This window comes from Phoca vitulina, unplaced genomic scaffold, assembly GCF_004348235.1.
Source record: "Phoca vitulina isolate PV1807 unplaced genomic scaffold, GSC_HSeal_1.0 scaffold56, whole genome shotgun sequence".
In the NCBI taxonomy this organism is placed as follows: Eukaryota; Metazoa; Chordata; class Mammalia; order Carnivora; family Phocidae; genus Phoca; species Phoca vitulina.
This window is the reverse complement of record NW_022589759.1, coordinates 7,483,336-7,497,717: the sequence shown is the minus strand read 5'-3', so window position 1 is coordinate 7,497,717 and position 14,382 is coordinate 7,483,336. Positions and strand designations below refer to the sequence as shown.

The following is a 14,382-nucleotide window of genomic DNA, read 5'->3' as shown; positions in this document are numbered from 1 at the left end:
TGGAGAACATACTCTGTATGAGCTCAATTCTTTCAAATTTGTTCAGGTGTGTCTTATAGCCCAGGATATGGTCTATCTTGGTATATGTTTTGCAGGCACTTGAAAAGAATATGGATTCTACTGACGTTGATTGTTCTATAAATGTCAACTTGATCTTATTTGTTGATGATGTTGACTTTTCTATCCCTGGTGATTTTCTGTCTGATTCTTCTATCAATTTTTGAGAAAGAGGTGTTAAAATCTTCAAATATCACTGAAGATATGCCAACTTCTCCTTTCAATTCTGCCACTTTTTGCTTTATACAGTTCACAGCTCAGCTGTTTGGTGCATACATTTTTAGATTTGCTATGTCTTCTTGGTGAAGTGACCATGTTAATCATTATTGGTCCTCTCTGTACCTGGTAAATTTCTTTGGTTTGAAGTCTGTTTATCTAATATTAGTATAACTACTCATGCTTTCTTTGGATTGTTTACATGACATATCTTTTTCCATCCTTTTATTTTCTATATGCCTATATTATTATATTTGAAGTCAGTGACTTGTAGACAGCATGTAGTTAGGTCATGTTTTTTAATCCACTCTGATGATCTATACCTTTTTATTAGTATATTTTGATTGTTTATATTTAATGTGATTATCATATGCTACGGTGGAGGTGGCAGTCCAGGCTCCCCAAATGGACTTCACTGAAACTGTTGCAAGGCATGGGGAGGTGCCTAATTAGTTAATACCAAGAAGGATGAAAGAACTGACTTCTTACTAAGCCTTCTCTGATATTATCTGGTGCAGGATGGGGGGAGTTACAGTAAAGTAAGAGTGGAAGTCTATACTCTCCACCTGGCCTTCCTAGTCTTTTTCTGTGGTGTTTAGCTGGACAAGTATGGTTATTTTCTATGACTTTCCATCTTGCTGGCTGGTCCTTTCCTGGTCCCTTGGCTAGAGAATAAACTTTTTTTAATTTTTTAATTTTAATTTTAAAATTAATTTAAAAAGCTTTTTAAAATTTCCATGTCTGTCAGATTTTTGGGTTACCAGCTTCTTCAGCTCCAAGTCCAGAATATATGTGGCAAAAAGAAAACCCAGGTAACTTATGATCGTGTCATTCCTTGGGTCCCAAATTCCCTTGGCAATCTAATTCTTTCCATATTCCAGAGTCTTCTTGTGTTTGTATAATTTCCAGGCATTTCGTTATATTTAGTAGGAGGAATAGGGAAAAGTACATCTACTCCAAATTTCCAGAAACACAAATCACTGATCTTTTTTTAAAATTAATTCTAACAATCTGTCTTTTAATTGATTGCATTCAATCACTGATATATCAGGATTTAATTCTACAATTATAATATTTGCTTTCTAATTGTTCCACTTGTTTTCCATTCCACTGTTTGCCCTTTTCCCTTTTAGATTATTTGAACAATTTTTAGTATTTCATTTTAACTTATCTATTATGATGTTTTGCTACATCTGTATGCTTTTTTACTGGTTGCTCTAGGAGCTATATACCTCATTTTTCAGTCTACTTAGAATCACTACTTAAATACTTCAAGTGGAATGTAAGATCCTTACCCTTAGATAAATCACTTTCCCTCCCCGACTTTCTACTGTAATTATTTTACATACTATATGTATATACTTTGAAAACTCTGAACAATGTTATAATTTTTTGTTTTCAACCACCAAACATATTTTGAAAACTAAAGAGAGAAGGAACAGACTATTACAGAGACTGGCAAATTTTTTCAGTAAAGGGACAGATAAATATTTTAGGCTTTTGAGGCCATACACTATGGATGTAATGATTGGAATTGGCCATGTGGATGCTTCTGGAATACAGACAGTGCTCTATTTCTTCACCTAGTTGAGAGTTACACAAGAGTTCATTTTTTAGTAACTCACCACCCTAACTTTTGTGCATCTAACTTTTTTTGTGTCGTACCTACCAAATTTAATAATTTTGACACTAAATAGATCAGAGAGCTTGAAAAAAACAGATGAAAGACTTTGGGAATGGATTATCAGAAAAAAAGAAGAGGTACATAAAGTATGTGGTATTTATTGCTCCCTTCAGCCCTTCCTTCTTTGAACAAAATTAACAGATGAGAAAATACTTAGTTTGCCCTCAACTCTGAGATACTGAGAATTTCTACTAAGTGCAATTCACTGAGTTGGGAACTGCTTACTGGAGCTAAAAGTTGAAAAGTAAGACTTATGGGAGCACCTGGCTGGCCCAGTTGGTAAAGCATGCAACTCTTGATCTTGGGGTTGTGAGTTCGAGTCCCACACTGGGCATAGAGATTACTTAAATAAATAAAAATAAAAATGGAGCTTGTGGGAAAATGAGATTAGGGGTCAATGAAGAATACATTCAATGTGAATAGCAGGAGAAAGGAAATAAGAGGGGTGCCTGGGTGGCTCAGTCGTTGGGCGTCTGCCTTTGGCTCAGGTCATGATCCCAGGGTGCTGGGATCGAGCCCCGCATCGGGCTCCCTGCTCCACGGGAAGCCTGCTTCTCCCTCTCCCACCCACCCCTGCTTGTGTTCCCTCTCTCACTGTGTCTCTCTCTGTCAAATAAATAAAATCTTTAAAAAAAAAAAAAAAAGGGAATAAGAGAAGAAAGGGAAAGATGTCCTTTAGTGAGAAAGTCAACAATATGAATTCTGGATATTTTTCCTAGGGAGGGCATGAAGGAAAAGGAGGTTGAAGAGAAGGTGGTTAAGAAGAGAGGAAAGAAACAGGGGACAGAAGTAGAGAGGAAGAGGCTAGAGAAAGAGATGAGATGGAGGGAGAGAGAAGAGAAAAGGAATGAAAGAGAAAAGGAAGGATGGACTAAAGAAAGGAAAAGACACAAGAAAGAAACGTGGCAAAATGATCCATATTGGGCATCTGGTACAAGCCAGGCATTTACCCGTATGATTTAAATCTCACATCAACTCCCTAAGGTCGATACTATCTTTCCTCTTTTATAAATGAGGAAATGAAAGCTCTGAGAATTTATTTTACTCAGGGAAACACACCTAGGAATATCAACCCCAGCTGCATGCAACTCCAAATTCTGTGCTCAAGGAAACCATTTAATTCCAACAGGGAGAATTCCTTTATGGCAAGTAAATGTTTATGTGACACTTGACTCCCGGAAAGAATTACCCTAGAGGGTGCCCTTGTCCTAATAAGTAGAAAATAGTTGACCTTCTGAAACCTTAACCTATAATTCTGCAAATCTCTGGCATCAGGTTGTATTATGTGCAATACTTATTGAGATCACTGACATCCTCTAATTCTGCCTTACTACTAGGGGGCATTTTCAAAGAATCTAATGAAAGAATCTAACATTTCACTTTCTGAAGTGAAATAAGTACTAGAAGTTCTGTTTAAGTTGACAAAGAATGTCTTATCTTATGAGAAAATGGGCACCAAATATATTCCATGGCCCAGTTTATAGTATTTGCCAACTAAACACGAATGCCAAAGATAGATAGATGTATGGGGTGGTAAAGAAAATTCCAAGAGACGACTCAAGATTATCAAATTACCTGGATTTCTTCAAGCTAAGCAAAGAGCACTAGCACCTACCAGTGGGAAAGAGAGACCCCAGAAAAAAATCACCTCATTTTGACAAAATTATTTGACAAAATTATGTGAAGAATAGTGGACTTTGTCTCTGTATGTACCACAAATTTGGGGGTCACTTCAGAGTACTTGAAAAAAAATACGCATTAATTCTTTCACTTAAGTTCAAAGTTACTTAGCACTTACTGTAGGTTAAAAGGAGGGGTAACGGGATGGCAGGAGGAGGAGAAGGGAAAGGGATAATTTACAAAAAGGCATAAAAATTAAACCAAGCTACCTCCAAGGAATAATTAGAAGTGAAAATCAATAAGGAGAAAATGGCTCATATTCTCCTCATTGATTTCCTGTGCACAGTGAGTCAAACTTGACTGTTGGTTAGAAGTCAGTTTGGCTACTTCTTACTACTTTTTCAGCAGTTGGGTACTCCTGTCAGTGCCTTTCATGCTGGAGTCTTTCTTTGCTCTAATCACAGCTGTCAGCTATTGAACGAGTTTGACACCTTGACTCCACAAACGAGGGGATTCACACTCTATGCATATGCAGTTGATTCCTTCATTAAAGCTGACTGACATAAAAGATATGGTGCACAGCCACTGATTTTTATAAGCAAAACAAATGGCTACACAATCAAGTAGGAATATCCTTGATCAGAAACACCCAGAAAGCCCTAGAATTGGTCTTTATAAAGTTCAGCCATTTTTATTACTGAAAATACCTATACTTTTACTATTTAAAATGCTAGATATAGGCAATCAGTCAAGAGCCAGATCTGTACACACACACCAGATTCCTCCCCTACAACCTTAGCTGTCCACGCCAAATAATCTTGGTTGGAGATCCAGGTGTTGGTCAAAAGGAGGATTACTTAGCTATTGTGATCTGGGTTTTTGAGAGGCATTTTTAAGTTTCTTGGAGGAAAAAGGACAGAATGACAGTGACCATTATCTCCTCCCCCAGCACCAAAAAAAGAAAGCAGAACTACAGCTTCTCACAGTATTGTCATAATGTCACGAAATGATAGACTCTTAAGTTGAAATGGACCAACTTCAAAATTGTTTCAGAGCATCCCTGACAGGGGCCCATTCAGATTCTAGTTGACATTCTTAACAATAAGTATGACTTGTTTGGCTGGAGGCTGCTTTTGGGAAATGGAACCACAAACCCCATCAGTAGCACAGGGAGTCCTTGCAGCATGGTCCAACGGGGATGAATTCCCAACCTGTAACTTGTATCTAGCAATCAGTGTTTGCCCTCTTCAAACCCCAAGACGTTATGACTCCAGCCACCACATGTTCCTGCTGCACTTCTGACAATGGTTAGTCTCTGCCTCCCAGGCCACAGAGACATTACCAATGCCCTTCAAAAGGTCAAGTGACTGCTGACCATCCCTAACCGACCTTTTCGTTTCCTCCATCAGTTCCTTAAATAGCTAGTGAAGTGCTCTTCTATGGCAATTTGTTGAGCCTCCAACACTACCACCTGCAATTTCTCAGCAACTCAGAACTGCTGACAGATAATGACCAAAAAAAACCAAAACATAAAACAAAACAAAACCCTAATGGATTAAACAAATACACTGGTGAGTAGAAACTCTTCAACTGAGTGAAGAGCAGTAAGGGGACACTATCACTTGAAGAGCGTCAAGATGTAGCTTACCCTACTGTCTGGGGGGGAAGGAGATATAAATCAACAAACATATATATATATATATATATGGTTGTACTATTCAATGCTGCGATATATTTTAAGGAAAAAAAAAAAAACTATCGGTGGGGGCGGGAAACAAAGAGGACAGTGCGAAAGTACCCTGAGCGTCGCAAGGCCGCTGAGTCTGTCACCAAACCTCTAAAGCGGCCCAAGCCCAGAGTCAGACGGCCCCATCCCCTGCTTATTGGCTCCAGAGCACGTATCACACTGGGACAGTGTTGCTTCGTGTGTCGCATGTGGTCTGTCTCCTCGGCCAGAGTGAACTCAGGCCCAGAGCGCCCAGCACGTGGCAGGGGCTCAAGAAAACGTTCTTGAATGAGGAAGTGGCTGTTACATTAAAGCGTACCTCAAGGAATGAATGACTGAATGGACGAACGAATGACCAGGCCTATGCCCGCTCGGCTCCTCAGGCCCACGGCCCCGCGGGCCCTGGTGCACCCAGGTAAGCGACCGGGGGCCACCGGCCTCAACCTCCGCCTACGGCGGCCGAAAGGCGTCAAGACCACTTCAGGGCGGAAGAGTCGCCCCCGGCTGCCGCTGGACCAGCGTACGCGCAGGCGCGGGCACCGACACTTCCGGGAGGTCACATCCTCCCCCGTCTCCTAGCAACGGCTGGAAGCGTTGCTGACTTCCCGGGCAGCGGTGGTGCCGGACTGAGTCGAGTCTCGCCGTCCGCACTATGGTAAATCTGGAGCCTCCGTCTGCGACCCGTCGCTTCAGGGGCGCCGACGTCGGGGGCCTTCCCTGTCCGGCCCCCGAGGCCGACCCTGGCCCGCCCGTCCCGGGGTCGCAGCGAGGGCTGGGGGCTCCAGAAGCTTCTTGGAGGGGCGACGGGGAGACCCGGGAGGAAGGAGAGGGCGACCTTAGAGGGGAGACGATACCTAGATGGGGGAAACTATCTTGAGGGATAGTTACCTATGGAGTTGATTCCGGGGGCTGGAATTTGCGGGGTGTAGATATCGAGAAAGAGAGAGATTGTGGGGGAGTGAAAGATGTTGAGGGGGTGAGAGACGTCGATAGTGAGGAAAAGTTTGAAAAGGAAAAGACGAGATGGAAAGGAGAAAAGTCAGATCCTGGGAAGGAAGAAAGATGCGACAGGGAGAGCAGGGGAATGGGGAGAGGGGAGACGGGGCGACACTGAGAAAGAAGAAAGGAAAATAAAGAGGAAAAGGAGGAGAGAGCAAAAAATGAAAAAGAAGAAGAAAAGGAAAGGGGAGACTGGGGATAGTTTGAAAAGGAGCAAGGTGAAAGAATTTTAAGAGGAATGAAAAGGGGATTGGAGATGGGGATTCAGAGATTGTATTGGGGGGGCGCAGAAATCACGAAAAAACAACTGGAAGAGGAGAGGGAAAGGCTGACAGCAGAGAGGTATTTGGGAGAGAAGTAAAAAAAAAAAAAAAGATAAATGGGTGTGAGTGGTTGTAAGGAGCTGTGGACATTGTCCTTAAAGACGGCAAAAATGTAATACATTTTGGATCCCCTGTATAACTATTTCGCTTTAGTGCAATGTTTCCCAAAGTGATATGCAAACTCTAGTTGCTATGTAAGATAGCTCGGAAATAACAAATAACACAGCGAATCACATCTGAAAAGTTATTCCTCTTCCCCCGCCCCAGCCTGTAGACTATATCCAGGAGAAAGCCCCCGGCGCTGTTAGGTCCTTAATACCACTGTCATTTGGTAATTTCCATTTTTCACCTGAATATCAGAGTTCAGGCTCAGACCTTTCTTTGGGGTAGAATTTAATCATATGCTCTCTCTTCATTTTGTTTGCTTTTATGGTTATTTCTGTTTATGACAAATAGTAGCAGATTTCCATTTAGTAGTGGTAGTGATGTATAGTTTCCCTGTAAAATGTGTTTAAGTTTTTGGTAGTGAGATAATTTAAACAGCATGCTAGGTAAATAATAGAGATGGTATTCATAATGGCAAAAAGTAAGAGTCCAGTACACAAATGCCTGAAATTCAGAAGTACCTGCTGTAGTGGTGGAAAAGAGGACGTAAGTGTCCCTGCCCACATCAAGTGCAAAAGAAAACTATCTTTTTGACTAAAGTAGGATAATGTTCACCTCTGTGATGTTGGAAGGAAAAAATAAATCACAAACCTTCATCAAGAAACTTCAGGATACTGTTTGAATTCAGAAAATCCAGTGACCACTCGGGAATAATATGCAAGTTTGAAAAAGATTATTTGTGATTTTAGCATTGGTAGAGGGGAATAAAACTGGTACAATATAGTCTGTGCATAAGATTAATTCAGAAAGCTGAGTTAATTAAGGGGTTCCAACATAATCATTTATGGTTGAACATTCAGCTTGCACTGAGACCCAGGCTCTCGTTACCAAGAGAATCCTGGAATATGTTGTGTTTACAGAATATCCTGAATTTAATCATCTGAACTCCCAAGTAGGTAACATTTAGGACTAAAAAGCAGATATCTCATGAACGGATACTTTTAGACAGAGGGAGGTAACCATATATCTCTATAACTATTTGAAGGACTATAATACAGAGAAGGAATTTTTCATATGAATACAGAAAGATCAATGAGCAAAGCATGAGTGGGAGAAGATTTCTGTCCAATTTAGAGAATGCTTTTCCAGCGAATAGAGACATTAAAAGTTGAGTGAACTCTTGTGAGGCAGTGAGCTTTCCACCCCTAGAAGAGTTCAGGCCAAGAGATGTGTCAGGGTTGTATGTAGGAGTCTTATATAGGCTTGGATACAGGACTTGACCATTTCAAAGCTCTCTTCCAGAGGTCTGAGATTATAGTATCCAGTATTTTAGGTTAAGGAGATTGGGGGGTAGGTGTCTCTCTAAACATTATTCACTTTAGGATTGGGGTTACCACAAAAACCCCCTTTGGTTAATTGCCTTCCTGATCTCTTCAGGCGGAGGTGGAGGAAACCCTAAAGAGGATCCAGAGCCATAAAGGGGTTATTGGAACTATGGTCGTAAATGCAGAAGGTAAATATATGACAGGATGCCTTCCTGACATGCATAAGCCAACCAAGAACCTGTTTGTTGTGCCAAGCCTAGGACAGACATCTTAGAATTTGAAATAAAAAGTATCCTAATCATAAATATATCCAGTCACACATACACACTTAAAATACATATGGAAGAAAAGGCAGCGATGTGTTACGGTGATCATCTCTGAGTGTTGGAATTACAATTGATTTTTGCTTTACTTTCCTGAAGTTTCTCAATATTTTTCTTATCCAAAGGCAACAAAATATCATTTTTAATACCAATTAACTTCGCCTAATTAACCCCTACTAGGATAAGATTTTATTAGGATTCAGGGCACTCGTCTGAAAGCCAAATTAATTTTTTCCCAAAAATATAAACGAAAGGTTTATTTTTATGGTCAGATTCTTAACAACCAGAGTGTATAACAAGCATGTTTATTAATAGCATATGGTATAAGTTGTGTGATCAGAATTCATAAGATATTCCATTTCAGCAGCCTACTCAATTTTAGATGAAAGTACCATTTATTATAGCGCAGCTTTGCCGCTTTCAGAAGACCCCTGAACCTTAATACTGAAAATATTTAACTAAGATGGTGTTCATGTGTTCTTGTTTACTACTAGTGGTTTTAGTGTCATTTTCAGCAAATCATTTTAACATATCTTCAGGTTTTATTCATGATGAGGTAGGCCTTCTACCACATTTATACATTTAGATCTCCTCATATGATGTGTTAACCAGAGTCCTTTGGTTTCACTGTCACTGAAACATAAGCATCCTATCCATGATGATAAGGTAGACTTACCGGTTTTGCCCACTGCTGAGTGGTACAGGTTTTTATTAGAATAGATTCTTTGTTAATGTTGGTTTCTCATTTATAAAACCATTCATTGTTTACAATACTGCAGCACTGACTGTTGAATTAGATACTGGTGAATATACATATTTGTTTCCCAGGCAGTCATAACTATTATATATTCTTATGTATATATAAGCCTGATTTCTGTTGGCTCTTAATTTTAAGTGTTCTTGACATCTCTAACAATCCATCATTTGAATTTCACTAGATTTTATTAGCCATCCAGCCAATTCCTTATACTTTTGAAATACAATCAACCAAAATACAAATGTACAGTCGAAGACTACCAGCTTACTGGGATCATAGAGAGTCCTATTTTAAAGTACTACCATAAATTCAGCAATATCAAATTCATATTCGTTGTTCTGGAAGTTCCATCGTAGGGATTTATCCTACCCCTAGACACAAATGTGAAATGGCATGCACACAGACATATTCTGTAGCCTTGCTTATAAAAGTCAAAGATTGGGAACAGCCTAAATGCCCGTCAGGAGGATTTATTAGTTACATGTTCATAAGGCATCCATTCAACAATCATGTTATGCAGTCACAAACCTGAGTGGCCCAGCCTTATGTGTACTGAATGGAATCATTTTCCAAGTCTTGAAATGAAAATAAAAGTACAGAATAGAGAACAATACAATTAAGGAATGAAGAACGCAAACACAAACATACTTGAACACACTTAGAATGTCTCTGCAAGGTTACCAAAGAAACCAATGACTACTTCTCAGAAGGAGACGTAGGTGAATTTTCTACCATGGGCTAAAATTGCTTTCTTAATAAATTATTTTTTAATTACCTCACATGGTACCAAGAAAGAGCTCAATAAATATTTGTTGATTGATTTTTTTCAAGCGGACTGTAGTGGATATGAACAACTCCAAGGGTTTCCACGGCGTGCACTTATTATTCAGAAAGGCTGTTTTATTTACTGACTTGGATCATGAATAGACTAACTAAATAGGCCTGAGCACTGGATTCATAATCTTGTCATCTATATTTTAAATAATTTATTCTGGTTGTATTTCTTGTTTTGACACTGAGCAGTGCAGACTTTGTAGGTAGTCACTCTTCAGGATGCAAAATAAAACTAGTCCACAGGATGTGCTTTCAAAAGGTGGAGTGCTTGCTACATTTCAGTCTGCTGCTTGTTAAAGACACAGGCCTTGCCATGTTTCATCAGCTGTGAATGACATAACTGACTTCAGGGTACAGTGGCCAACAAATAATTATATAGAAATGAACACATCTGATATAAAACCTTATTTATTGAACAGGTTTTCCTGTAAATATTGTCCTTGTCTTGTTTGGCAAGACCCATTCCAGAGGTAACGGTTTTCTTAAAAGAGAAAAGCAAGTAGTCTGTTTCATGGTCAGAATGGATGTTCTCAAAGAATATGAAAAACTGGGAAAATCCTTAGTTTGTAATTACTGTTCCACACCTGAAGTCCTCTCTTGTGTAACAGTTTCTGGAATTGCATTCTCTGAGGGAAAGCCCAGAGCTATGTTCGCCTCTTTCACTGCTTGGCCTTAATTCAGGTACTTGTAGAATCTGAGCAACCCCAAACTCACCTTTATATGTCCCCCTAAATTAAAGGCAAGTTGGCAAAACAAATCCTTGCGATTCCCTGGCTATCCGGTAGTTCTCAAAATCATCTAAAGGCCCTCTCAGATTCAACACAACATATGTAAAGTCCCTAGCAGAGCACCTGTTCAAAAATAAGCCCCAAGCACCAAGCGAACTGAATTGAGCTAGATTGATTTGAACGGAATTGAATTATACTTGCATATTTGTCTGGCTAGATTTTCCCAGTTAAATTAATAGGTTCAGATTTAAATGCACATAATGGAACAATAGAGCACACAAGCAACTAAATTTAATAATGCTTAAGCCAAGAATGAGCACAAACCAAGGAATGCCCAGCAAAACCAGAGTGCCCTCGCTGCTGTGTCCTCTACTATAAAATTTAAGGTATGCAAAATACTGTATGAGGAGATACAAAGAAATGTTTAAAATCCCTTTTTGATATACTCTTCAACATGGGCTGTGATATCCCTTTCTATTTCTGGCCTTAGGGGAGGAAACTAGCACCAGGTCACAGACCAAGCATTTCAAAGCACAATGGTTGTAGACCGGCCGCTTGGAGGTACATTTTGTAGAGTAATATGTTACCTTAGTTCTGAAGTAATCAATTCACAGCTTCCAAAAAACGTATGCACCAAAACGTTCATCACACCATTAGCTACAACAACAGTAACAACAAAAACAGTTCCTAACAATCTAACAATGGGGGATTGGTTATATTATGTTTATAAAATAGTGGACAGCCATTAAAAATAATTTGATGGCATTATCACTGACAAGAACAGCTTGTATATGCTATCATTTAAATGAAGAAAAAAGCAAGAGTCAATTTTGTTATGATAGTTTGACCAAGTATATTTTAAAACCCACGTAAAGACAAAAAGATTGGCAAGGAGTAAGCTAAAATTGTTACCAGTGACTAATCTCGGCCATAACTTTTTCTTCCACTTTACAATCACCAGTATTTTCCAGTGTTTCCACCGTGTGCATATTCCTTTGATAGTCAAAAAATATTAACCCAAAAGTGAATCTCGTAACAGGTATTCCTATCCGAACAACGTTGGACAACTCGACAACGGTTCAATATGCAGGTCTTCTTCACCAGCTGACGATGAAAGCCAGGAGCACGGTCCGTGACATTGATCCTCAGAACGATCTCACTTTTCTTAGGATCAGATCAAAGAAACATGAAATCATGGTAGCCCCAGGTAATGTGGCATTTTGTTTCATATTTAAAACATCTTTCTGCTTTACCGGATAGAAGCTTTGTTTCAATGAACTGGAAGTATAGATTTTAACATGCAACATGGCTCATAATGTTCTTCAATTACAAAATGAAGATGTTTGAATCTGAAAAATCCAACCTGGAAATTTTGTGAAATTAGGGACAAATGTAACCTTTGAAGAAGCTGAAATTTTTGCCCATTTGCATTTATCAGAAATCAAAATTTTTAGGAGATGTAGGTCCCACATTAGGTGAATTTAGGACACCGAGACTTTCAGGAGAGTGGAGAAATGTCCCCTGTCCAAAGGATAAAATAGGGAGTGGATCAAAGGCCTGTAGGGTCTCACACCTTCCCTGGGAGAGAACCCATTCACTTGGTCTATGGACAGACAGCAGCCATAGAAATACTTCTTTCCCTGAAGGAATTACATGCACAGTATTAGCCAATGTCTGTATAAAACAGGACTCATGCTCCAAAATCTAGTCTAGAACAAACTTCTCTATAGAACATCTATAAAATCAGAATGACCCACAAACTGAAGCTTTTTCTCCACCTGTGTCCTCACCCTGGCTACACATGAAAAGCACTTGGAGAGCTTTACAAAAACAATTACTGATACCTGAGGCCTCGCCCCAGGCCAATGAAATCAGGTGCTCTGGAACTGGGCCCCAGGTCATGGTAGCTTTTGAAAGCTGGACGGGTGATTCCAAAGTGCAATGAGGATGGGAAACCATTGGTCTATAGAAAGTCCAAGTGATGTTTTGAAGAGAAAAGCAGGTTAGCTGAAGTATTCATTTATTAAATTTAATTTTTCGGGTGGGTTAATTTTGTCCACCTCTCTCCACAGATAAGGAATATCTTTTGATTGTCATTCAGAATCCATGCGAATAGCCTTGCTACGGCCCAGCTTGTCCTGTGACTCCCGGCCGAAAATGCTTTACTCTTTATTACTAAAATTATATTCCAATCGAACTGACCTTTTGGACATTGTTTTCTCTTTTTACATTTAAACTACTGTGCACGTCTCATTTAGTCCCTTTCGAATGTATTGTAAAGTTGTGATTTAACTATGTAATAAATGAATTCTGGTATGTGGGTCTCTCTTTTTCCTCTACAACACAAAACTGAAGGATTCTCGTGAGAAGACAGGCTTCCTTGCGACAGTCTTTGCAGTCTAGAGATACACCAAGAAGCAGCGGGGCTGTGTCCTTTTGCCCATTTCCTTAGCATGTGGGGAGATCCGGTGGAGCACAGCAGGAGCGACCAGGGAAGTAGGAAGTCCTGACCCTCTGGGGGCACTAGATGCTTTCCCAGGTTAAACAAGGGAAGTAAAAAGTCGGAGGCATGGTTCTGGGCAGGGTCAGCCCCAAGGCTGAGCGCCTCCTCCCACCTGCCCAGCAGACTCCTCAGAGCACAGCCTGCGGGACCAGCAGTGGGTCTGGGGCCAGGTGCACACTTGGAGGGCTGACCAGAAAACTCCAGAGGGTGTATTTTTACTAGGCATTTCAAACATTCAGAAAATAATGAAACTAATAATAGAACAAATATAACAGATTTCCAAGCCCCATTAGAACAGATGTTAATATTTTGCCATATTTGCCTTCTATCCTCTCTTTTCTCAATCAAGCCTTTTATTTTTGAGATAACTGGGGAGTCACATGAAATTGTAAGTAATAACACAAAGATCCTGTGTACCCTTTACCCAGTTCCCTAAACTATAGCACGTATCTGACTTTCAAGTCATTTTCCCACACTTTTTATTTTAAAAGACTTCAAACTTGCAGAAGTGTGGGAAGTATAGTACAGTCAACTCCCACATAAGCTTCACTCACATTCACCAACTCCTAATATTCTACATTTGTTTCATCTCTCTCTCTAGATAGTCTATCTATTAGATATATACATAACCAGAACCCCAGTTTCACATTTAAGACAGTTAATATTGATATAATATCATCTAATACACAATCATATATTCAAATTTCCCCAATGGTCCCAATAATGTCCTTTATAGCTTTTTCTTTTAAATCCAGGATTTTTTTTTATTATGTTAGTCACCATACAGTACATCATTAGTTTTTGATGTAGTGATCCACGATCCATTGTTTCCGTATAACCCCCAGTGCTCCATGCAGTACATGCCCTCCTTAATACCCATCACCGAGCTAAACCATCCGCCCACCCCACTCCCCTCTAAAACCCTCAGTTTGTTTCTCAAAGTCTATAGTCTCTCATGGTTCATCTCCCCCTCCAATTCCCCCCCTTCATTTTTCCCTTCCTTCGCCTAGTGTCCTCCATGCTATTCCTTATGTTCCACAAATAAGTGAAACCATATGATAATTGACTTTCTCTGCTTGACTTATTTCACTTAACATAATCTCCTCCAGGCCCATCCATGTTGATGTAAGAGTTGGCTATTCATCCTTTCTGATGGCTGAGTAATATTCCATTGTATATATG

The 14,382-nt window shown here is 39.8% G+C and overlaps 1 protein-coding gene across 1 annotated transcript; it reads left to right on the top strand.

The window, feature by feature from the left end:
* The first annotated feature begins 5,855 nt into the window (after positions 1–5,855).
* DYNLRB2 (dynein light chain roadblock-type 2) lies at positions 5,856–13,074 on the top strand. The gene is made up of 4 exons (XM_032389776.1): positions 5,856–5,958; positions 8,168–8,243; positions 11,737–11,904; positions 12,770–13,074. The coding sequence occupies exons 1-4, from the start codon at positions 5,956–5,958 to the stop codon at positions 12,811–12,813; spliced, it is 291 nt and encodes a 96-aa protein (XP_032245667.1). The 5' UTR covers positions 5,856–5,955; the 3' UTR covers positions 12,814–13,074.
* Positions 13,075–14,382: the final 1,308 nt, after the last annotated feature.

Excerpts from the sequence above, each read along its gene's own strand:
- DYNLRB2 (XM_032389776.1), top strand. Across the intron at positions 8,244-11,736 it reads TATGGTCGTAAATGCAGAAG|GTATTCCTATCCGAACAACG; the intron begins GTAAATATATGA and ends ATCTCGTAACAG. Across the intron at positions 11,905-12,769 it reads TGAAATCATGGTAGCCCCAG|ATAAGGAATATCTTTTGATT; the intron begins GTAATGTGGCAT and ends CTCTCTCCACAG.